The sequence below is a fragment of the Stegostoma tigrinum genome, chromosome 9 (assembly GCF_030684315.1).
Source record: "Stegostoma tigrinum isolate sSteTig4 chromosome 9, sSteTig4.hap1, whole genome shotgun sequence".
Lineage (NCBI taxonomy): Eukaryota > Metazoa > Chordata > Chondrichthyes > Orectolobiformes > Stegostomatidae > Stegostoma > Stegostoma tigrinum.
In genome coordinates this window covers 54674840-54700499 of record NC_081362.1, presented here as the reverse complement: position 1 = coordinate 54700499, position 25660 = coordinate 54674840, and the positions used below count along the sequence as shown (strand labels likewise).

The window sequence follows — 25660 nt, the reverse complement described above, 5'->3', positions numbered from 1 at the left end:
GGGGCGGGACGAGAGGGGGCGGGACGAGGGGGCGGGACGAGGGGGGCGGGACGAGGGGGGGACGTGGACGAGGGGGGGCGGGACGAGGGGGGGCGGACGAGGGGGGCGGGACGAGGGGGGGCGGGACGAGGGGGGGCGGGACGAGGGGGGGCGGGACGAGGGGGGGCGGGACGAGGGGGGGGCGGGACGAGGGGGGCGGGACGAGGGGGGGCGGGCGAGGGGGGGCGGGACGAGGGGGGGGCGGGACGAGGGGGGCGGGACGAGGGGGGGGCGGGACGAGGGGGGTCGGGACGAGGGGGGGCGGGACGAGGGGGGGGGGGCGGGACGAGGGGGGGGGCGGGGCGGGGCGGGGGGCGGCTGTGCGGGGCGGCGGGGCGGGGGGCAGGGCGGCCGGGGCGGGGGGTGGGGCGGGGCGGGGGGTGGGGCGGGGCGGGGGGGCGGGACGGGGGGGCGGGGACGGAGGGAGGGAAGGGGGCGGGACGGAGGGAGGGAGGTAGGGGGCGGGGGAGGGAGGGAAGGAAGGGGCGGGACGGAGGGAGGAAGGTAGGGGGCGGGGAGGGAGGGAAGGAAGGGCGGGGGGGAGGGAGGGAAGGAAGGGGGCGGGGGAGGGAGGGAAGGAAGGGGGCGGGGGGAGGGAGGGAGGGAAGGGGGCGGGGGGGAGGGAGGGAGGGAAGGGGGCGGGGGGGAGGGAGGGAGGGAAGGGGGCGGGGGGAGGGAGGGAGGAAGGGGGCGGGGGAGGGAGGGAGGGAGGGAAGGGGGAGGGAGGGAGGGAGGGAAGGGGGCAGGAGGGAGGAGGGAAGGGGGCGGGAGGGAGGGAGGGAAGGGGGCGGGAGGAGGGAGGGAAGGGGGCGGGGGGGAGGGAGGGAAGGGGGCGGGGGGAGGGAGGGAGGAAGGGGGGGGAGGGAGGGAGGAAGGGGGCGGGGGGAGGGAGGAAGGGAGGGAATGGGGCGGGGGGAGGGAGGGAGGGAGGGAGGGAAGGGGGGAGGGAAGGGGGCTGGGGGAGGGAGGGAGGGAAGGGGGCGGGAGGAGGGAGGGAAGGGAGGGAAGGGGGCGGGGGGAGGGAGGGAAGGGGGCGGGGGGGAGGGAGGGAAGGGGCGGGGGGGAGGGAGGGAAGGGGGCGGGTGGGAGGGAGGGACTGGGGGCGGGTGGGAGGGAGGGAAGGGGGCGGGGGGGAGGGAGTGAGGGGGCAGGGAGGGAGCGGGGAGGGAGGGAAGGGACGGGGGGGAGGGAGGGAAGGGACGGGGGGGGAGGAGGGAAGGGGACGGGGGGGGAGGGAGGGAAGGGGACGGGGGGGAGGGAGGGAAGGGGACGGGGGGGGAGGGAGGGAGGGAGGGCTGGGGGCGGGAGGGAGGGAGGGAAGGGGGCGGGGGGAGGGAGGGAAGGGGGCGGGGGGGAGGGAGGGAGGGAAGGGGGCGGGGGGGAGGGAGGGAGGGAAGGGGGCGGGGGGGAGGGAGGGAGGAGGCAAGGGGGCGGGGGGAGGGAGGGAGGGAGGGAAGGGGGCGGGGGAGGGAGGGAAGGGGGCGGGGGGAGGGAGGGAGGGAGGGAAGGGGAGGGAGGGAGGAGGGAGGGAAGGGGCGGGGGGAGGGAGGGAAGGGGCGGGGGGAGGGAGGGAAGGGGGCGGGGGGGAGGGAGGGAAGGGGGCGGGGGGGGGGAGGGAGGGAGGGAAGGGGGTGGGGGGGAGGGAAGGGGGTGGGGGGAGGGAGGGGCAGGGGGGAGGTGAGGGAGGGGCGGGGGGGAGGGAGGGAGGGGCGGGGGGGAGGGAGGGGGGAGGGAGGGAGGGAAGGGGGCGGGGGGAGGGAGGGAGGGAAGGTGCGGGAGGAGGGAGGGAAGGGGGCGGGGGGGAGGGAGGGAAGGGGGGCGGGGGGGCGGGAGGGAGGGAAGGGGGCGGGGGGGGCGGGAGGGAGGGAAGGGGCGGGAGGGAGGGAAGGGGCGGGGGGGAGGGAAGGGGGCGGGGGAGGGAAGGGGGCGGGGGGCAGGGAAGGGGGCGGGGGGAGGGGGGAGGGAGGAAGGGGGCGGGGGGCAGGGACGGGGCGGGGGGCAGGGAAGGGGGTGGGGGCAGGGAAGGGGGCGGGGGGGCAGGGAGGGAAGGGAGGGAGGGAAGGGGCGGGAGGGAGGAAGGGGGCGGGAAGGGGGCGGGAAGGGGGAGGGAAGGGGGCGGGAAGGGGGGAGGGAAGGGGGGAGGGAAGGGGGGAGGAAGGGGGGAGGGACTGGGGCGGGAAGGGGAGGGAAGGGGGAGGGACGGGGGGAGGGACGGGGGGAGGGAGGGAAGGAGGGGGAGGGAGGGAAGGAAGGGGGAGGGAGGAAGGAAGGGGGAGGGAGGGAGGGAAGGAAGGGGAGGGAGGGGCGGGAGGGAGGGAGGGGCGGGAGGAGGGGGGGGCGGGAAGGCGGGGGCGGGCAGGCGGGGGCGGGAAGGGGGGGCGGGAAGGGGGGAGGGAAAGGGGCGGGAGGGAAAGGGGCGGGAGGGAAAGGGGCGGGAGGAAAGGGGCGGGAGGGAAAGGGGCGGGAGGGAAAGGGGCGGGAGGGAGGGAGGGAAAGGGGCGGGAGGAACGGGGCGGGAGGGAAAGGGGCGGGAGGAAGGGGCGGGAGGAAAGGGGCGGGAGGGAAAGGGGCGGGAGGGAAAGGGGCGGGAGGGAGGGAAAGGGGCGGGAGGGAGGGGGAAGGGGCGGGCGGGAGGGGGGAAAGGGGCGGGAGGGGAGGGGGGAAAGGGGCGGGAGGGAGGGAGGGACGGGGGCGGGATGGGGGGGGGGGCGGGACGGGGGGGCGGGGCGGGGGCGGGACGGGGGCGGGGAGGGGGGCGGGACGGGGGGAGGGGGGGCGGGACGGGGGGGAGGGGGGGCGGGACGGGGGGGAGGGGGGCGGGACGGGGGGGAGGGGGGGAGGGACGGGGGGGAGGGTGGGCGGGGGGGGGGAGGGTGGGCGGGGGGGAGGGGGGAGGGTGGGCGGGGGGGGAGGAGGAGGAGGGGGGGAGGGGGAGGAGGGGGAGGGGGGGGGAGGGGGGAGGAGGGGGGGGCGGGGGGAGGGGGCGGGGGGGGAGGGGGGAGGGGGAGGGAGGGGGAGGGGGGACGGGGAGGGGGGGAGGGGGGAGGGGGAGGGAGGGGGAGGGGGGACGGGGAGGGGGGGGAGGGGGGAGGGGGGGGAGGGGGGGAGGAGGGGGGAGGGGGGAGGGGGGGGGGAGGGGGGGAGGGGGGTGGTGAGGAGCGGAGCAGCCAGAGAAGGGGACAGAGAGACAGAGCCTTGCAGGTGTCAATGACTACAAGCACAAGTCACAGCAAGCCAGAGAACAAATACAGGGCAAAGAAAAGAAAATTTCTATCAGATTTGGACAACTGCTGCTGCATTCACAAAAAATCAGAAATACCTTCTAATATGAAGTTGGGAGTCTTGGATTCCTCACCTCAATTACAAACTTCTCAAAAAAAAATCAACAATGCATTTTGAAAATTAAACTAATATAATGTTCCACAACGGCAACCAAAATAATATACTGATTTAAAGAAAACAACAAATTTATGGACTGTCTCCAGCAGTTTTAACACTGTACAGCAACAAAAAAAGCAAAATTGCATTGATTTAGTATTCTGTCTTCTGTACATTCAAAATCACTTCAAAAATCAATGACAAATCTCTAGGCTAGAACAAGGACATATATTACTTTAATTATTTAGCCTAAATAATTTAAGGAATGTGATGACAGGGATTTTATTTCAACTTTTCGCTATTAACACTTCGACTGGGCAGAAATTTAAGAACTACTGCTAAGTGTTCCTACTAGGAGTAGCAATCCCAACGCCCCACTCCAAGTACAGGAGAATCTTTAAAGCAATTGAACAATCTTGAAGACGACCATTTGATAAAAGAACACTGATTAACAAAAATACTATCATTGCATAATAAAGGTAACACTTCTATGCTTCAGAAACCTAAACACAAAACAGCAAATTAATAAATTACCAGCAAGTCTGTTACTGAATTAAATAATACACAGGGCATAACAAAGCAAAGGAAACTGCATTGAAACCAATTTCAACTGGAGGGAAACACAAATAATCTAAGGCTTTCTGGCTGTTTCACCATATTAAAGACAACTTTATTAATTAGAATTCTGTATGCCAACAATTCAGTGATAGTTGATAACATGCATAATACCAATGTGGAATAATACTGCGTGAAACAGTCACATAAGTTACTAAGAGTGTACAATTAGACTGCCAAGCATTTTGTCTCTCATATTCAATGACTACTATACTAATGTATTGTGGTAACTGTGGATACTGCGCATATATTCGGGCCATATCATTAGTTACTCAACATGTTGTAAGTGTAAAATTCAGATGAATATATTTATAGTATTTAGGCAAAATTATTTCAATACTAACATAAAAGCAGCAAATCATAATACATTTTAAACTTCAAATGGGAATGGAAATCATTTGAAATTACTAGTACTTAAACAATGTTGCTGAAATAATAAATATCTCATATCACAGAGCAGAAACCAATGCTAAGCAACGATGAAGAGCTTTGGAGCTGAGTATTAACAAGCTTGAAGAGATTGGCACTAAAAGAGGGAAATTAAGTTTAGCAAGAGTTCAAGTGGGAGAATTCCTCAAAACTGGTGAGTGCTCTGCTGCACACAATGGATAGGAGTAGTGAAGAAGGTGAAAGCATGTAGTAGAGGCTGTATCAGAACACCAACATAAATTTGTATGAAACCTTGAACATGCCGAAGCATTTACAGAAGACCACTGTAAGACAAAAATCTGAGACTGAGTCACATAAGGTAACATTATTTCAGATGACAAAAAGTTTGGTCAAAGAGGCAGTTAAGTCAACTCTTAAAATATGGCAAGTTAGTGGAGGTATAGGACCAAAGATGAGAAACCAAGAGAGTTAACATAGAAAAGTCAAGCAGATTAGTATGAAGAAGCTTTTCCAAGGCACTGTTGCTGTCAGCAATTTCAAAGCAAATACATAAGAAAAGGAAATATTGTGGGTCCATTCAATCATAGGAAATCAAAAATGACAAGTGAAAGCTCACCCATACAAAGTTAATGAATATATGATGCTGAAACATACAACCTGCTTTACTTGAAATTACAACAAGGAAATATGAATTAATTTTTAACCACATTGCTGTTCTAATTGACAACCAAAGGTCAAATATTTTTATCCTACTAGTACCATGCAAGTACAGAGGAAATAGCACTTCGGCTGTCCAAACTTGTAGATTTAAATTGCACTTTTGAAAACTTAAAATGGTTTCCCACTCCCACCCATTGAAACCAAGTTGAACATACTGTACATGCTTTGCAAGTAAATCTCCAACTTTAAGATTGACAATTTAAGCAAAATAGGTACAGATCAGTCTCCTACAGTGACAACAGCGTCAAATATGATAATGAATTTTATAAAACTAAATGAAAATCAAGTAAATAATAAAGCACTATAGTGAGTTTATAAAATTCTGCTACACTAGTGTAGTGAAACTATGCTGCTTCCAATTACTCAAAACAGCTGGTACACATCAAATGGTTCAACATACCAAATAGAACGAGAAGCAACAAACTAAAAACAATTCATCAATTCTACCATACGCGTATTTGAATATCAGAGACAGTGTCTTGATTGCTCACCATGTACTGAAACCCCCAGTACTTTATTTTGGTTCTTCAGATATACATTTGAATATTAAGAATATAAAAGTTAACAAATTTGATGTTGAAGACTGCTAGACTAAATTTATTTCAAAGAAGCCAAATGTTTCAAATCACTGGATCTTCACAGGTGAACTAACACTAAATCAACACCTTTACTATAAAAAGCAAGCTTAAAATGACCAGAAACAGAAGTCAGAGAAATTAGAGAAATCAGAGAAATCATTGAATTTCAATACCTCAGTAAGAATTAGAAATACATTTCCTGAACTTCAATTCTACTGTGGACTGGATGGGTGAAGGATTTGAATACCTGATTGAAGTGCACGTGAAGAGTTATGAAGGATAATACTTCAGGACATTAAATCGCAAAAAAAACTTTACAGAGCAAGTTAGGAATCTTGGTATCAGTCAAATTGATTGGGAGCTAAATTTATTGATCACAGAGGCCAAATTTGTGAATGGCAAAATCATTTTTGAACTGTTTTAATTTTATCAAAGCTGAATTAACATATTCACCCTTGTGCTATTAGTTTGACAGTGCAAAATAATCTGAATTTCATGCTTGCGAAAGATAAATTTTGATGAGCAAGTAGGGGATTGGGCATTATTTCTAAATAATAAAAGATTTATAGACAAACAAAGTGCAACAGTTTTGTATTGATAGGTACGTGATTAAATTGCCACCAGTGAATAGGAATAAGATTGAAGACTGCGATATGTACATGTGTGAATATGCGAAGTCTAAACTTCAATACTTTCACGGATGAACGAAAGTGGTATCTGAAATTTGATGGCCGATGTTTTTGTTGGTCTCTCAATTCGCTGCTGTGCAGAATCGGATACTTTGATCGGTGACACGGTGATCTCTGGACTCTTAACCTCACTTTTCTGATGAACACCGATGCACCATGATACTTCGATGTGTGACTACAGAAGGGCTCTATACCTTGATGTTTTGATGGGCGAATAGGGACAATCTTTGAACCCAGATAAATGAATAGATAAGTGATTTCTAAAGCTCAGTATTTTGACGAGTCAGTTGGGGGGCAGACGGAAGAGGAGCAAGAGGGATATCGCCAAAACTCGGCGTTATTGATGCGTGGTAGGTGGTGAGCCGGAGTACCTGAAGCTTTATCTTGATGAGCACGGGACATTTTTTTGAACCTTTGTATTTCAATGCGTGAACGTTGGGTAAATTCCATCCCTAATATTTTAATACGTAAACGGAGCTGGTGACGGGAACTGGACATTTTGATGGATGCCGGTGGGAAAGACATTTCTGCATGGTTAAACCAACAAGGATAACCCAGGGATCTAGGTACCTCTGAGGGGTGGAAGAAGCAGGATCTCGACCGGGCTGCTCCGACTCCTGAACTGCGACGATCCCTGCGACCTCTTCTGCCTGGCCGCTTTCCGCACGGATTTCCTGGTGAAACCATCTACTTTTTCCGCCGCTGTCACCACTGCCGCCGCTGCCGACATCTTCTTGAAAACACACTGGCGATCACACCGGCAGAAAAATTAGCGGCAGCGGGCGATGAGCTGCGTGTTTGTGAATTCGATCCAATACAGGATTTAAAGTAACCGTCAGGGAAAAGGATGGGGGATTGAAGAGCGTGGGGGTGAAATTATACTTTTTTTTAAAATGTGAAGTCGATGATACGGTGAATGAAGTTAGTGTTGGCGGCGAGGGCCGGAGCTCTGTCCTCTAGCCCCCTCGAGGCCTGCTCAACAGCGCTGCCGCCACCTCCCCTGCCTCCCCACTCCCCGGGGAGTGGCTGTTAGTCGTTCCCCCCCTCCTCCTCGGAGCCTGAGCTAATACGTTGTCAAACCCCGCAACCTGCCGCTGTCGCCTTCACTCGCCGCCGTTCTCGGTGCGTCCATCAACAGACGGGCCAACAGACGCCTCCCGCAACAACAACAACGACGACGACGACGATGATGACTTTTTTTCCCAATAGGCTAAAATCGTTCAAGGTTGATCGTGGCTTTAAATTTAAAAACACGGACGCGTTTTATTTTAAAAAAGGGACCACCAACTGTCGCCACCTCCCTCGCGCTCTCCAAAACACACCAATTGAGTTGGGACTCAACTAACACTGTTGAGCGGAAATGTCGGGGGTGTTGTTTTTGATTGGCATGCCGCTGACCAATCATAAAGGGAAAAAGACTCGCCTAAAATAAATTGACGGTGACGTTGACGTCATCAGAACAATCAAAGTGTCTCAGGGGCGGACCCAAACGCTAACTACAATGTTCAGTTGACGGAGGCCATATTGCTTCTAGGGCAGGTGATAAGGAAGGCTGACGTGATTGGCTGTTCGCGTGTGATCGGGTTGTGTTGTTGTGGGTATGTGAAGGTATTTGTGTTTTGGGAGGAAACGTATTTCTTCCCTTTCAACTTATAAATATAGTGTTTTGTCAGTATTCCGTCATTTGAATTTTTATTCGCTAAAGTATTTTGCACTATATTTATGAATAGCATCCTTATTGCTATCACTGATTAAGGTTAAATCTTTAAAAATGCACAAATCTGCAACAGTATTTTGTTTACTTATGACATCCCACATTTGTGATTCCTCGTTGGCTATGTCCTGTATCAGATTCATATATTTTACCTTTTCAAAAGATAATATTACGGATGTTTGTGAATTTTGAAAATTAATTTCCAACAGTTAACAAATAGCTGAAAAATGGTTGATGAACACAGGCACGGAATATTTATTTATTATTTACATTTGATAGATAGAGAATTCAAGGTGACTTTTAAAGTGTTTGCCAATTTTAGGTGACCTTTGATAGAGAATTAACTTTATATTTAGAATGTTGAATTTTTAATTCTAAAAGTATAATTAAAGATGCTGTAATAGTGTATAAAGTATTGCTATGAGTAAAAAATGGATTTATTTTAGGAAGCCCACAAAACAAAAATAATAGATTTAGTCCAGGTTCATTTAGAATTAACTGAATGTCTGCATTGATGACCTGCTAGTTCAGATTCATAGTTATAATAGTCATCTGAAAATTATTATTAATTGATGTTACTATTGTGCTGGATAATAACATATAAAATACAAAAGCAGAAAATTCCAGAAATACTCAGGTTGCTCAGCTAGCATCTGTGGAGAAGAACAATTAATATTTCCGGTCAATAATCTTTTAGAATTAATCTGATGAAAAGTTGTTGTCTCCAAGTGTTAAATGTGTTTTCTGTCCACATTTGTTACCTGACCACAGAATTTGAACCATATTCTAGAACATAGAACATTACAGCACAGTACAGGCCCTTCGGCCCTCGATGTTGTGCCAACCTGTCATACCGATCTCAAGCCCATCTAACCTACACTATTCCATGTACATCCATATGCTTATCCAATGATGACTTAAATGTACTTAAAGTTGGCAAATCTACTACTGTTGCAGGCAAAGCGTTCCATTCCCTTACTACTCTCTGAGTAAAGAAACTACCTCTGACATCGGTCCTATATCTTTCACCCCTCAATTTAAAGCTATGCCCCCTCGTGCTCGCCGTCACCATCCTAGGAAAAAGGCTCTCCCTATCCACCCTATCTAACCCTCTGATTATTTTATATGTTTCAATTAAGTCACCTCTCAACCTTGTCTCTAATGAAAACGGCCTCAAGTCCCTCAGCCTTTCCTCGTAAGACCTTCCCTCCATACCAGGCTAGTAAATCTCTTCTGCACCCTTTCCAGAGCTTCTACATCCTTCTTATCATGCGGTGACTAGAACTGTACACAATACTCCAAGTGCGGCCGCACCAGAGTTTTGTACAGCTTCACCATAACCTCTTGGTTCCAGAACTCGATCCCTCTATTAATCAAAGCTAAAACACTGTATGCCTTCTTAACAGCCCAGTCACCCTGGGTGGCAACTTTCAAGGATCTGTGTACATGGACACCGAGATCTCTCTGCTCATCTACACTACTAAGAATCTTACCATTAGCCCTGTACTTTGCCTTCCAGTTACTCCTACCAAAGTGCATCACCTCACACTTGTCTGCATTAAACTCCATTTGCCACCTCTCAGCCCAGCTCTGCAGCTTATCTATGTCTCTCTGCAACCTACAGCATCCTTCATCACTATCCACAACTCCACCGACCTTAGTGTCGTCTGCAAATTTACTAACCCATCCTTCTACGCCCTCATCCAGGTCATTTATAAAAATGACAAACAGCAGTGGACCCAACACCGACCCTTGCAGTACACCACTAGTAACGGGTCTCCAGGATGAACATTTCCCATCAACGACCACCCTCTGTCTTCTTTCAGCAAGCCAATTTCCGATCCAAACTGCTATATCTCCCACAATTCCATTCCTCCGCATTTTGTACAATAGCCTATTGTGGGGAACCTTTATCGAATGCCTTGCAGAAATCCATATACACCACATCAACCAGTTTACTCTCATTTACCTGTTTGGTCACCTTATCAAAGAACTCAATAAGGTTCGTGAGGCACGACCTTCCCTTCACAAAACCGTGCTGACTATCCCTAATCAATTTATTCTTTACTAGATGCTTATAAATCCTATCCCTTATAACTTTTTCCAACACTTTACCAACAACTGAGGTAAGGCTCACTGGTCTGTAATTACCAGGGTTGTCTCTACTCCCCTTCTTGAACAGGGGAACCACATGTGCTATCCTCCAGTCGTCTGGCACTATTCCTGTAGACAATACGGTGGCAATCTTCCTAGTCACAAGCGAGCTGACATCATATGTTCAAATCCCCACCCGGCCAGACAGCACACCCTGGCTGGTATTAAAAACCTAGGTCTGTTTTTTATTTTAGATTTCTTTAAAGTTTCTTTAGTATTTACAATTCTTATGAAATGAAGGAAAAATGTGAAATTAAGCCAAAATACTGAAAACATAAATTAGTAGCATCTGTGAAGAAGAGAGCATGTTTGGGTTTCTACCGTTGATCTTCACACCACAATACAAATTTAAGCACATCAAATGCCTTGATTAGGAATCCAATCTTTTCAAAAAGGAACTAATGGAACCTAAAGAGATTTGGGAATACTTGTGCATGAAACACAGGAAGTTAGCACACAGTTGCAGCAGGAAATCACTAAGGCTAATGGAGTTTGGCCTTTATTTCAAAGGCGTTGGAGTATAAAAGTAGGGATGTCTGGCTGCAACTGTACAAGGTGCTTGTAAGACCACATGTGGATTACTGTGAGCAGTTTTTGTCGCCATATTTTGGGAAAGATATTTCATTGGGGGTAGTTCAGAGAAGGTTCAAAATGATTCCCAGTATGAATCATCTGCCTTATGAGCGAAGGCTAAACTGGTTTGGAATGTATTTACTGCAGTTTAGAAAAATGAGAGGTGATTTCATTGAGATATATTGTATTCTTAAGGGACTTGACTGGGCACATGTTGAGAGGCTGTTTCCCCTTGTTTATTGACATTGTTTACACATGTCCAATTAGCTTGCTTGACCTGTGCTGCACCCAAAATGCAATTTCTGTTACATGAGCACCATATTTCATTGGTCTTTCCAAAAATGTAATCATTTAACTTCCAGAGGTAAATTTTGCCAATACTAAATTGCAAACAAAAGAAAAACTGTTTTAGAGAGTGTATAAAATGTTTAGTTGTAAAAGAAAATGCTATGACGGTCATAAAATTAAAAACTTTCTATTGATAGAATCCTGGAAGAGCCCATCAAGTCTGCACCCAACTCTGAAGAGCCTCACTGTCAACAGCACCAGCCTCTATATTCATAATTTCATATTAATTTGCTTGGATTTTCTACCTCTGGTTTCTCAGTCCTATATCTCCCCAACTCCGCTTGCTTTACTTCCTCAAGGGATGACTTGAAATCTACACTGACCAAGCAGGAAGGGCCACTGGACCCAAAACGTTAACTCTGATTTCTCTCCACAGATGCTGCCAGACCTGTGGAGCTTTTCCAGCAATTTCTGTTTTTATTTCTGACCAAGCTACTTGCTAAATCAGTGTTTGATTGATCAGAGGATTCAGAGTAAATATGTTTCTGCAAAGCTAGGACTCCTAAATCTAATGGTCCAATGAAGTTAATGTGCATGTGGGGTAGGATAAGAAAAAAAATAAAAACCTATGTCAAATACCAAGAACTCAAATGTTGCAGAAATCCAAGGAGCATTTGGAAAAGGCAGGCGTGAAATTAAAACAGAAATTACAAACACAAGGAGAGAGCTTAATTGGTAACTTAAATAGTTGCAACAGGGGACTTCACTTACTCAAATATAACCTTAGATCATGGTAATGTTAAGAGCAGTGAGCAACAAATGTTCTTAGATTATCTTCAGGAAAATATTTCTACAGCAGTATATGTCCAGTCCAACAAGAAATGAGCTCCTGCTGGATGTGATTCTTTGGAATGAAGTGCACCAAGTATATCAGGTGTCAGTGGGGGAACATTTAGGGGAAGTGATAATTATATCATAGGATTGCGATGATAGTAGCATAGGATAATGGACGTTCCAGTGAAAAAATAATTAAATGGTGGAGAATCAACTTAAAGCTGGGCTGGACATCCTGGGGCCAAAGCCTGCCGGGAACAAGTGGACTATCTTCAAAGGAGAGATGGTTAAGACAGTCAAGGTTATACTCGCTCAAAACTGAAAGGTAGGTCCAGCAAATCCAGAGTTCCTTGGATGGAAAAGGATAAAGAAATTAAGATAATGAAGAAATAATGTGCTTATGACAGGTGTCAGGAAGAAAAAAACTGAGGAACAAGCTAAGTATTCAATGTTCAGAAAGGATTTGAAAACACAAACTAGAGAAGCAAAGAGGAAAGACTTTAAAAAAAGTCAGCTAAAATAAAGGAGAATCCCCAGTGAAATATGTCCAATAATGCATAAATAGTAAAAGTAATAAAAGGAGATGTAGAGCCAATGAGGAACCAAAAATGGACATTTACATGGAGGCAGAGGCCATGCCTGTGGTGCTAAATAAATATTTTGCAACAGTATTTACTCAGGAAGCAGATATTAACCTTGCCATGATGTCATTAGAAGGGTTAAAAATTATTAAGAAAAAAGTATTGGATAAGCTGTTGGTCAACAAGGCACCAGAACCACATGCATACAACGTTATTAAAGGAAGCAAGATGGAAATTGCAGACGCACTGGCCAAAACCTTCAGTCTTCTCTGGACTCTGGCAAAGCGCCAGAGGACCGGAGAATTGCGAACATTATGCTCCTGTTCAAAATCATTTGTTACCATAAACCCAGCAATTGCATCCAATCAGTTTACCGGTGGAGAGAAACTTCTCTAAACAGTAATTTGGGGGACAATTAATAGTCATGTCAAAAAATGTGGGTTAATTAGTGAGAATCAGTGTGGATTGCTTACAGGAAAATCATCCTTAACTAACTTGCTGGAGTTCTTTTGAAGAGGTAAGTGTTGGAAAGATAAAGCTGTTAATATGGGGCACACTGATTCCAAGAAGAGTTCAATACAGAGCCACACAACAGTGAGGAAAGTTATACGTCATGGAATAAAAGAGACAGTAGCAATGTGGATACAACATTCACTGAGTGATAGGAGATGGAGAGTAATGGTTAATGGATATTTTCCGGCTGGAGGAACATCTGTATTGAAGTTCCTCAGGTGTTGGCACCCTTACTTTATGATTTATGTCAGTGGTCTGGATCATGGTGTGCAGGGATCAATTTCAAAATTAGCAGATGATACACAAATTGGAAGCATTGTAAACTATTAGCAGATGGTATAATATTTCAATTGGATATCAACAAATTGGTGCAATAGCTGGATAGGTGACAGATACATTCCATCCAGAGAACAGTGAGATGATTCATTTCAGAAGAAGTAAGACAGACAGTACAAAATACTGGGTACTACTCAAAAGGGTGTGCAGGAGCAGAGATGTCTGGGTATGTATGTGCATGGATCATTACAGGTGGCAGGACAGGCAGAGAAAGCAGTGAATAAAATGTAAGGTATCAAAAACAGAAATTGCTGTCAAAACTCAGCAAGTCTGGCTGCACCCGTGGGAAGAATTCCAAGTTAACATTTGGAGTCTGGTGAATCTTCGTCAGAAGTCTGTTTTTGTTTCAGATCTCCAGCATCTGCAGTTCTTTATTTTATTTTAAAGCATTCAGTATTTCAGGCTTTATTAATAGGGAAATGGATTACAAGAACGGGGGTGTTATCCCTACCTTAGCTAGAGTATCGTGTACAGATTTGGGTGCCATTCTTGAGGAAAGTGTGAATGCACTGGAGAGAGAGCAGAAAGGTTTTAAAAGAACAGTTCCAAGAATGAGAACCTTTTTTTTCTGTTAGGAAGGTAGATGTTAGTAACTTGCACTGTTTCCTTGGAGAAGACAAGGTTTAGAGGAGATTTTTTTAGAAGTTCGCTGTATCATATGAGGTCTGGGCAGAGTGGATAGGGAGAAACTGTGCCTATTCATCATAAAAGCACAATGACACAGATTTGAGGTGATTTGCAGAAGAAGTACGTGCAATGTTAGATTTTCTTTTTCACATAGCAAGTGGCTGAGGTCTGGAATACTCTGCCTGGAAATGTAGTTGAGGCAGGTTCCACGCAGGCATTCAAAAGGACATTAGATGATCAACAACATAGAGATAATGTGAAGTTTAAGGGGAAGGAGTAGGAGGATGGCACAAAGTCGTAATATTCATTCAGAGAGCTAGTGCTGACGTAATGGAATGCCTCCTTCACCAGAACATTTGTGAGATTCTGATTTTGGATGTTGTCTTCCAGGCTATGTTCTCCAAGTTTTATACTGCACATGTGGATCTGATTGCTGTAGATGTTACTGAGAGTGGTAGAATCAGTCGCAGAATTTATAAGTAAAAGATCAAAGGTTCATCCCATTAATGAGGATGTATGAAACAAACCGAGGATACTGTTAAATCTTTAATCAGTTATAAGATTTTAATTGATTACTATGTCCACGTAGGTCTCCAAATTCCTTTCTAAGCACAAGCCTGATAGAAATAAAGGTTTTACCAGCGTAAAAAAGAGGTGACATTTTAGGTCAGACAATGCATGTTAGAGGTGAGACCTTGTTTAGAATCAGTTTTTGTTTTAGTTTGGAGTCAGACTGGTTGTATTTCTAAAGTAGGAATTTATAAAATGCCATATTGACTGACTGTCTATCAGTTGTGTGCTTTTCGAACAAGTTAGAATGTATCTGAAAATACAAATTCAACCCATAGATTCGTGTGTGTGTCCATGCCTGTACTGCGACGTGAACTCAAGGTCCCAATTGAGGCCATTGTCATGGGCACCAAACTTGGCTATCAATCTCTGCTTGGCAACTCTGCATTTTTTTTGCAAAGCCTGCCTTGGACGATGTTTACCCAAAGATCTGAGACCGAACGTCCTTGACCACTGAAGCGTACCCCCACGAGGAAGGAACATTGTTATCTGGCAATTGTTGCACTGTGACCATTGTCAAAGCATCTACGTGGTTTCACCAATGTATCATGCCTTGGGGCATGCTTGCCAGCAGCATATGAGATAGACAACATTGGCCAAGTCACATGAGTATCTGCCGTGCAGGTGACTTGAAAGGAATTTGGGGATTTGCATATACATATTAACCAACTAAAACCTTCTACCTGATTAAAGATTTAACAGCATCTTAGGTTTGTTTAGTACATCCTCGTCAATGGCGTGAACCTTTGATCTTTTACTTATAAATTCTGTGTCCGACACTACCTCCCTCAATCACACGTGGAGAAGGACTGAGGCTCTGAAAGCTTGTATTTTCAAATAAACCTGTTAGACTTTAACCTGATGTTGTGTGACTTCTGACCTTGTGCACCCCAGCCCAACACCGGCACTTCCACATCATGACTGCTCGTGACATGCCAGACACGTGGCAGCCATGTAATTGAGGTAATTAAACAGCCAAATATCATAGGTTCTGATGAACAACAGTGCACAGGACCCACAAAGGGCCAGTGCCTCACTTATTCACGAGTTACTATCTGAATGGCAGTTATATTGTGCAGAGATAACAAGGAGTAGAGCTGGATGAACACAACAAGCCAAGCAGCATCAGAGGAGCAGGAAAGCTGACGTTTCGGGTCTGGACTCTTTTCTGAAGAAGGGTCTAGACCCAAAACGTCAGCTTTCCTGTTCCTCTGATGCTGCTTGGCCTGCTGTGTACATCCAGCTCTACACCTCGTTATCTCAGATTCTCCAGCATCGGCAGTTCCTACATTACATTTGGAAGTATTGCGCAGGGTGGGACTCAAGTGAATGCTGCTGTGGATAGCTGTCTTCGAGGTCCACAGCAAGCATGAAAGTCAGGACAAAGTTCTTGAGAGTCTCATCTTGTTTGGGAGGCCAATGCTTTGACTCCTCCAGTGAAAATAAAGTGGTACAGAGATATACATAAATCCACATGGAGTGCCTGTGCAACAGCCCTGGGAAATCCAGCAACCTGAGGAAGCCAGGTCAAGATGAGTGCATGGCATATAGGGGAAGCCTCATGAGTAGCACATCAGTGAGCACCTCCAGGGTGTGTCATCAGAGGCTCAGCTTTATTGAAATGTCCAATCTATGAAGACTGTTTCTCCCCACAGAGGTCATGGTGAAGCTATGAGATATATGCAGAAAGTGGCAGACACAAGTCTTAAAGAAAGTGTTGGCATTCAACCTTTTCATCAGTTGTCCATTCCAAGGATTGCCGAGAGATCCACTTGACATCTAGTTACCAGCCCATGATTGCATAAAGGAAATCACTGATTCCAAGGACCATCAGGTTGGGCAGTACAACATGTTTATAACCAATCAGGCCAGTTCAACTGAGAGGACAGGTGACTCTTGAGTCATGTTCCCCGGCAGTCAGGCTGACTTAATCAAAAGTAGCCCAATTAATTGGGATGGTGAAGGAGCTGGTGCAGGATTCCCATCTGCAAGTGCAGTGTTTCCACATAAGGGACCTATAATTGAGCAAGGAGCTGATTGCTCAAATCCTGTCTTGTGTTTGACCCTCACCACCACCCCCAGCTTTCAGAACCACCAGCTTGAAATCTCCATTATGCCCTCATTCATCTTTGGCTTGGGGTCCATCAAAGGATCAGGAGAGGTAATGCCAAGGCCAGTAACATACATGTGGAACTGACCTGCTTTAGAGGATGGCTATGCTGATCTTGGATCTCAAGTAGATGCAATCCTACTGATGCCAGTCGCATGAGCTGCCAGCCTTAGTGGGTGGACCTTCTGCCACCACGATAGGCTTGGTAGTGACTCCCTCGTTACCTAAAAGGTACAATTCTGTTAGGCCTCCCTGTGTGAAACTAACTCGCGTTCCCTGCTGCTTTTCCAACCAACAGGGGAGACCCCCAGTTGGCCTGGCAATATCCATGAAGTTAGACAATATAAAGGTAATGGAGGAATTGGAACAAGTGGTGCTGGGATGAACAACATACATGATACCAGCCACAGTGAAGAAACAGTAATATATTTCCAAGTCAGGAGTGGCTTGCAAAAGATTTTCCCACGTATCTGCTGCCCTTTTCCTTCTGTATGATAATGGCCTTGGGCTTCAAAAGTGCTGCCTGCGTTGCTTTGGAGAATTTCTGCAACACATCTTTACATCGCTGCTACTGTATATTGCTAGTGCAGGGAATGAATGGCAGCACACCCACAAACGATCAAGCGGGCTTGTTTGTCTTGGATGGTGTCAAGCCTCTTAAGTGTTGTTAAAGCTGTACTTACCCAGGCAAGTGGAAATATTCCATCTCACTCCTGACTTGTGTCTTGTAGATAGTGAACAGCTTTGATGAGTCAGTAGATAAATGACTTGTTGCAAGATTCTGAGCTTATAGCCTGTTTTGTAGCCTCTATATTTATATGTCTAATCTAGTTCAGCTTCTGGTCAGTGGTAACCACAAGGATGTTGATTGTGGTGTTTTCAGCAATGGTAATGCCACTGAATGTCAAAGGTGATGGTTAAATTCTCCCTTGCTGAAGATGGTCATTGCCTAGCATTTGTGTGGCATATGCGTTACTTGCCATTTGTCAGCCCATGTATGGATACTATTCAGATCTGGTTGCATTTACACACGGACTGCCTCCGTATCTGTGGAGCCCTATGTTGTGATGAACATTGTGCAATTATCTGCAAATACCCTGACTTCTGACCTTATGATGGAAGGAAGATCAGTGAAGCAGCTGGAGATATTTGGGTCCAGTACACTGCCCTAACCAACTTCTGCAGAGACATCATGGAACTGAGATGATTGACCTCCAGCAATCCCAACCAATAGAGAGTTTACACCCTGATTCCCATTGACTCTAGTTTTGCGTGGATTCCTTGATGCCACACTCAGTCAAATGCTGTCTTGATGATGAGTTTGACTGGGACATTGTCTGTAAGGTACAATTCTATAACTATGACAACATCATACTGTTGCTTGTTTGAATTGTAAGAAGCTCTCCCAATTCCAGCAACAGACCCAAGATCTTGTGGGGAGTTTTCAGGGCCAACAGAGCTACATATGCAATTGTTGAATGTGGAGCCTAGGTTGATGCTGGGTGATCTGTCAAGTTTCATAGCTTTGAGACTTAGCAACTTGCTAAGCCATTTCAGAGGGCATTGAGAGTCAACCACATAGCTTTGGGTCTGGAGTCACATGTAGGCCAGACCAGGTAAGGACGATAGATTTCCTTACCTAAAGTACATTATTGACCCAGGTTAGTTTTTTACAACAATTAACAATTGCTGAATGGTTATTATTGGACTTTTATTCAGTTTTTAAAAATTTAAATCCCACAAACTACCAATAGAGCGTTACTTGGGTCTCTAGATTACTTGTCTGGCAACAATATCATTAAGCCAGTGCTTCCGCCAAAATTCAATACATTTACATTCTAATTTGACTAAATATCTACATCAGAAGAGAAAGAATTAATTATTATTATTTGATTGAAATACCACATCTGTGAGCACAATTCTCATTGGATACATTAAAACTGTGGGACATGTTTTGTTTTAATTTGTAATCTATTGCAGCACATTGAGGCTGCCCATTCCAAAGAGAATTATATTTTCAATATCATATAACACACAACTAAGAAGGAAGTCATTGCCATTAAAGGTAACCCAAAACAGAAGATAGCAAAAATAAATGACTGGCATTCTTGCATAAACTGGGGCAAGTTCATAGCAACATCTTTTTTAGTTACACTTTTCCAACAGCTCCAGTTTTAATGCAAACTACTCTGAACAAAGTTTCCTTCATCATAATTCTTATGTATTTTCATGAATATGGCAATTCATTACTGAAAGACATATGATGTATCTTTACATTCTTCTCCCTTTCCAAATAAAAGTGCCACTTTATGTCAAATGTACGTTCAACTTATGTACATGTACATAGTTTAGTTAGAATCTGGCTCAGGCTCTTGATTTAATGCAATCGAGTGGGACGGCGTACATGCTGATTCATTACCAGTTTAAATTTTGACATGAAGAAAACATGTCAGTAGCTGGAAGATAAGTCATGTGCTTGGAGAAATATTGAAGTTATGGGATTGGCAGAGGGAGAATAAAAGATAATGACTTGTCAAATATCACTCATTTGTCTTATCTTGTTTATGGTCATACACTCAAACCTGGATGTAAGTTTGCTCGCTGAGCTGGAAGGCTCATTTTCAGACATTTTGTCACCATTCTAGGTAACATCATCAGTGAGCATCCGGTGAAGCGCTGGTGTGATGTCACGCATTCTATTTATCTGTTTAGGTTTCCTTGGGTTGGTGATGTCATTTCCTGTTCTTTTTCTCAAGGGTGGTAGATGGGCTCCAAATCGATGTGTTTGTTGATGGAGTTCCGGTTGGAATGCCATGCCTCTAGGAATTCTCGTGCATGTCTCTGTTTGGCTTGTCCTAGGATGGATGTGTTGTCCCAATCAAAGTGGTGTCCTTCCTCATCTGTATGTAAAGATACTAGTGATAGTGGATCATGTCTTTTTGTGGCTAGTTGATGTTCATCTGCTGACATGACCGACTATCACTTATAGGACGACCGGCCGGCTGGCAAGGTGACGTGGAAGCTCAACACGACTCTGTTGACCCCAGAGAATGTCGAGGAGCTTAAGAGGGAGTACGCCGGTTGGAGAACCGTGAAACCCCTCTTTGAGTCTCCAGGCGACTGGTGGGAGACGGTGAAGGAGAACATCAAGAGGTTCTTTGTCCTCAAGGGTGTTCAGAAGGCAAGAGAGAGGCGGGGAAAGCTGTCGCGACTCCAGAAAAGGGTGCAGAACCTGCTCCTTCTGCAGTTGATGGGGGTTGATGTCACGGAGGACCTCCGCGAGGTGAGGGGCCAGCAAGCCTCGCTCTTCGCCGCGGAGGCCTCCCGGATAATCTTCCGGTCCAGGGTCCGCTCCGTGGAGCAGGACGAGACGTGCTCGCGTTTCATCTTTCAGAAGGTGCACAAAGAGAGCTCTGTGCTTAGCCGGCTGAAGGAGGACGACGGCTCGGTGACGTCGTCTCGGCCCGACATTTTGAGGATCAGCAGATCCTTCTATGCCGGACTGTACGACACGAAGCCCACGGACAGCACGGCCTCCGAGTCGTTTCTGTCGTCTATCACGGAGGTCTTAGACGACGGCACGAGGGAGTGGCTGGACCGGTCGATATTCCTGGACGAGCTGGCCAGAGCCCTCAAGTCCTTGCAGAGGAATAGGACTCCCGGAAGCGACGGCTTACCGGTCGAGCTGTATTCCGCTCTGTGGGGCCTGGTCAGCCAGGACCTGCTGGAGGTGTATGATAGTGCGCTTCGGGCAGGGGAAATGTGCAAGTCCATGAGGAAGGGCATCATCACCCTCATTTACAAGAGGAAGGGGGAGAGGGAAGAAATTAAGAATTGGCGTCCCATTTCACTTTTGAACGTGGACTACAAAATCCTGGCCAAGGTCATTGCCAACCGGATCAGGTCTGTCCTGGAGTCAGTGATTCACCCTGACCAAACCTGTGCTGTGCCGGGCAGGAAGATCGCTGAGAGCCTCGCGCTCATCAGGGATACGATCGCCTACGTACAGGACAGGCGGGTGGACACCTGCCTCGTCAGCCTGGACCAGGAGAAGGCCTTCGACAGGGTCTCTCATGCTTACATGAGGGACGTCCTCTCCAAATTGGGGTTCGGGGAGGGCATCCGCAATTGGATCCGGCTGCTCTATGCCAACATCGTTAGCGCAGTCTCGATCAACAGGTGGGAATCAGACAGTTTTCCTGTTAGATCTGGAGTCAGGCAGGGCTGCCCACTCTCTCCTGCCTTGTTCGTGTGCTGTGTGGAGCCCTTCGCCGCCTCCATCAGGAAGGACGTGAGCCTGAAGGGCATGACTATCCCAGGCAGTGGAGGCCTTCAGGTCAAGACCTCCCTGTACATGGACGATGTCGCCGTCTTCTGCACCGATCGTCGGTCGGTGAGTAGGCTGTTGGACATCTGCGGCCAGTTTGAACTGGCCTCGGGTGCCAAAGTCAATAGGGGTAAGAGCGAGGTCATGTTCTTCGGGAACTGGGACGACTGCTCCTTCATTCCCTTCGCCGTCAGGACAGACTACCTGAAGGTGCTGGGTGTTTGGTTTGGTGGAGCTGGGGTATGCACTAAGACTTGGGAGGAGCGTATCGCCAAATTGAAGCAGAAGCTGGGCAGGTGGACGCTCCGGTCCCTCTCCATCACGGGTAAGAACCTGGTTGTCAGGTGCGAGGGGCTTTCGGTACTGTTGTATGTGGCGCAGGCCTGGCTTATTACCTGGGCCTGCGCCGCTGCGGTCACCCGGGCCATCTTCCACTTCATTTGGGGGTCGAGGATGGACCGGGTCCGCAGAGACACCTTGTACAAAGACCTGAGAAATGGGGGAAAGGGCGTACCGAACGCCACCCTCGCCCTGACGGCTACCTTTGTGTGCGGCTGCATCAAGCTGTGCGTAGATCCTCAGTACGCAAACACCAAGTGTCACTACTGACTGAGGTTCTACCTGTCCCCGGTGTTGCGAAGGATGGGCCTGGCCTCGTTGCCGCGGAACGCTCCGAGTAGTTGGACCGTTCCGTACCACCTGTACTTCGTGGAGAAATTTTTGAAAGGAAACACCTTTGACCACAAGGCCATCAGGCAGTGGTCAGCACGTAGTATCCTCAGGACCCTTTGGGAAAAGGAGAGGGTGGATCCCGTCGTGTGGTTCCCCACGCAGACTGCCAAAGTCGTTTGGCAGAATGCCACATCGCCAGAACTTTCAAACAAGCACAAGGACATTGCTTGGCTGGCAGTGAGAGGGGCTCTGCCAGTGAGATCCTTTATGCATGCCCGGAATCTCTGCACCACTGCACGCTGCCCTCGAGGTGGCTGCGGGGGGGACGAGACTGTCGATCACCTCCTTCTGGAGTGTGCCTATGCGCAGGAGGTCTGGAGGGGGATGCAGTGGTATTTGTCGAGGTTCGTCCCGAGCAGCTCCGTGACGCGGGACTCCGTGCTCTACGGGCTGTTTCCGGGGACGCACACCGAGACCAACATCAACTGCGCCTGGAGGACCATCAATGCGGTGAAAGATGCTCTTTGGTCTGCCCGCAACTTGCTGGTCTGCCAGCTGAAAGAAATGACCCCGACCGAGTGTTGCAGACTGGCGCACTCCAAGGTCCAGGGCTACATGCTGAGGGACGCGCTAAAGCTTGGGGCAGCCGCCGCCAAGGCGCGGTGGGGAAAGACCACCGTATGAGCCCCCTCGTCCAGAAAAGGGAAAAGAATCCTATCTGGTAACTGGGCCCAGCTGGCGCCTTCCCCAACTGGTCAGGGGGCCAACTGGGATTGTGTGGGGTGACGACTGCCGGGGCGGTTTCTTTGCTTTGTTTTTTTTTCTCTTTTTTTTTTTCCTTTAGTTGGTGTACGTACCCCCGGGTAACCCGGAGTGGCTTGCATGACTGGGTAGGTGTATAAATGTTTTATTTTTTGTACATTCTATGAATAAAGTATATTTTTTCAAATTAAAAAAAAGTGACAAAACATCTGAGAACAAACCTTCCAGCTCAGCGAGCAAACTTACATCCAGAACCTCAACCTGAGCTACAAATCTTCTCAAAACTCACTAATACACTCAAACCATCCAGAATGTCTCAGGTGGACTTTCTGCTACCAGTCCTTCTTGCTTGTATAAGTCTATTCAATTGAATTTGTGTTGGGAAGAATGCCCACACAACATCTTCAGGTGAAGATAGGTTCGATTTTGATAAACAGCAAGTAGATTTGTCAAATTACTTAATAGCTAGTTACATTGCATCTGAGATACATTATGGTCACTTGTGAGACATCAGACTCGTCACAAGACTAAGTTCACATTACTGCTACTAAGACATTCTCACATGTCATTGATAACAAAATCAAATCGAAACCGTAACTGATTACCTCCTGCCAGGAACAGTGCTTTATATTTGATGGTTGGAACTTGTGTCATGAAGTCAGTTAATCTTTTCGGATTATCCCTTGATTTGGAAACATCCTAGCATTCCACAGACTGAAAAGTAACCACATAGCAGCATTGGCTGCATGTTGTTGATGAGAAAGGAGTTAAGAGCATGATTGCAGAGTGATAGAAATCCTCATGAATTTAATGGAATTATCAGCATTCTATTTAGTGCCTAGTAGTCAGTCAGATTGACAGGCCAACCAGTTGCTGAGCAAGAGATCTAACAGGAAGAAGCTTCAACTGGGAACAGTTGAAAATGCTCCCAAGCAATCATTAAAGAACGGGATAAAAACCAAAAGAACGGCAGATGCTGTAAATCAGGAGCAAAAACAAAGTTGCTGGAGAAGCTCAGTGGGTCTGGCAGCATCTGTGAAGGAAAAAACAGAGTTAACATTTTTGGGTCCAGTGACCCTTCCTCAGCTGCCAGACCCACTGAGCTTCTCGAGCAACTTTGTTTTTGCTCCTGATTAAAGATTGGGAGTTGGTAGAGGTGCCAGAATGCAGAAATAGGGAGAACGATAAAAGATTAGAACTTAGAGTTTTTTTTATTCACTCGTGGGATGTGAGCATCACTGGATGGCCAGCATTTATTGGCCATCCCTAGTGGCCTTTGAAAAGGTGATGATGAGCTGTCTTTGTGACTTGCTGCAGCCCATGTGCTGTAAGTTGACCTACAACGTCCCTAGGGAGACAATTCCAGGATTTTGATCCAGCAACAGTGAAGGAATGGTCATATATTTCCAAGTCACAGTGGTGATTGGCTTGGAGGGAAACCTGTCGGTAGCAATGTGCCCATGAAGCGTCTGACCTTGACCTTCTAGATAGATGTGGTTTTGGGTTTGGGAGGCAGGTGCTACTTAAGGACCTTTGGTGAATTTCTGCAGTGATCTTGTTGATAGAACACAGTGCAGCTACTGAACATTGACGGTAGATGCTTGTGGGCGATTTCAGAGGCTTCTTGAAAATCAACCAAATTGCTGTGGCTCTGGAGTCACAAGTAGGCCAGACTAGATGAGGATGACAGATTTCCCTCCCTGAAGGACATTTGTGAGCCAAATGGGTTTATTTAACAATCAACAATGGTTTCATGGTCATCAGTAGATTCTTAATTTCAAATATTTTAAATTGAATTTGAATTGCTATCTGCCATGGAGGGATTCAAACTTGGGTCCCCAGAACAGTTGCTGAGTTTCTGGATTAATAGACTAACAATAATATCACTAGGCCATCGCCTCCTCTGAATCTTAGTGTTGATGTCAAGAGAAATGAAACAACACAGCAGTAACAAGGAAGGCAACACGGTATGACCATACAGACAGCATTGCCAGAGCTCTTGACCATGATAAGATTTGTACACCTCATTTAATCCATTTGAGCCCTCACTTAAAGGCTGATCCAAAGAATGGTGAGGCTGTGGAATTTATTACCACAGAAAGTAGTTGATGCCAAAACATTGAATATATTAAAGAGGCAACTAGATATAGCACTTGGGGCAAATGGGATCAAAAGTTACGGGGAGAAAGTAGGATTGAGTTGGACAATCAGCCATGATCATGAAGAATGGTGAAGCAGGCTCGAGGGGCTGAATGGCCTCCTCCTGCTCCTATCACTATTAATTGGTCTAAAAATGGTCCCAATTTCTGCATGCACTTAGGATAAGAGTAACAGCCCGACCCATTGAATTGCACAAGATTCATCTTTTCAGATATTCTTAATAAAAACAGAATGACATGAATTGCCTTGTTTGGTATTAGTCTATGAAAAATATCAATGTGAAATGTTAACTTTGTTTCTCCCCTTAGATGCTGCCTGAGCTGCTGAATATTTCCAATCTTTTCTGTTTTTATTTTAAATTTCCATCATCTGCAGTATTTTACTTTTAAATTTATAACTGGATATTGCATCTGAAATGGTATATGATCCGGTGTATATTAAACCTTTACATTCTGCCCTTAACAGTACACACACCATTGAAATCAATATTGTTAAAATGATTGTAAAATAAAATGTTAATGTACTGAAGTTTATTTTTGATGAGAAACATTTATATAAACTGGTGGAGAGCACTACTGTTCCTCCTGACTCAAAGGAAGTGCTCTAAAAAGCAGTTACCTTCTGCAGCCATCTGCTCATGTCTGCATTTAGCTGCCAGGTTTCCTGAGCCCTGCAGAAATCCAGCCGGCAGCTATTAAATTTAAATCAGGCTAGCAATGACACTGTAAAACCTTGATTTAAAAACTATAATGAAAATTGCTGTCTTTCCAAGATTGGATGCCAATGCAGAATGTAACATGTGCTACAAAAATGGTAGCAAATATATAAACAATAGACTGAGATTACCTTTTGTAATATGTGATTTTTACACATCTGCCTCTCCCACACAATCCCACCAGTTATAGAATGTGGCGAGTATAATATCAACCTCCATGTGTTTCATTAGATTTGAAATATGACTGTTTTTAATATTTCTCACTCCCAAATTCTCACTCACTTTCTCTCTCCTCTATCCTCTCACTCATTATAT

General features: G+C 47.0%; 1 protein-coding gene and 1 long non-coding RNA gene across 4 annotated transcripts in view; one reads left to right on the top strand and one right to left on the bottom strand.

Annotated features, from left to right (window-relative positions):
* ppp2r5a (protein phosphatase 2, regulatory subunit B', alpha isoform) overlaps positions 1–7798 on the bottom strand; it is a 197607-nt gene extending 189809 nt beyond the window's left edge. The window contains exon 1 of one of the 3 annotated variants that reach the window (XM_048535519.2): positions 6980–7798. In XM_048535519.2, coding sequence (XP_048391476.1) covers positions 6980–7139 — 160 coding nt within the window. In that variant the 5' untranslated portion in view covers positions 7140–7798. The remainder of the gene's footprint in view (positions 1–6979) is intronic. The other 2 variants (XM_048535516.2, XM_048535517.2) reach the window with 2 other exon arrangements.
* Positions 6537–25660, top strand: part of LOC132210010 (uncharacterized) — an 84238-nt gene continuing 65114 nt past the window's right edge. The window contains exon 1 of the long non-coding RNA XR_009446153.1: positions 6537–8007. This is a non-coding gene — a long non-coding RNA (uncharacterized LOC132210010). The remainder of the gene's footprint in view (positions 8008–25660) is intronic.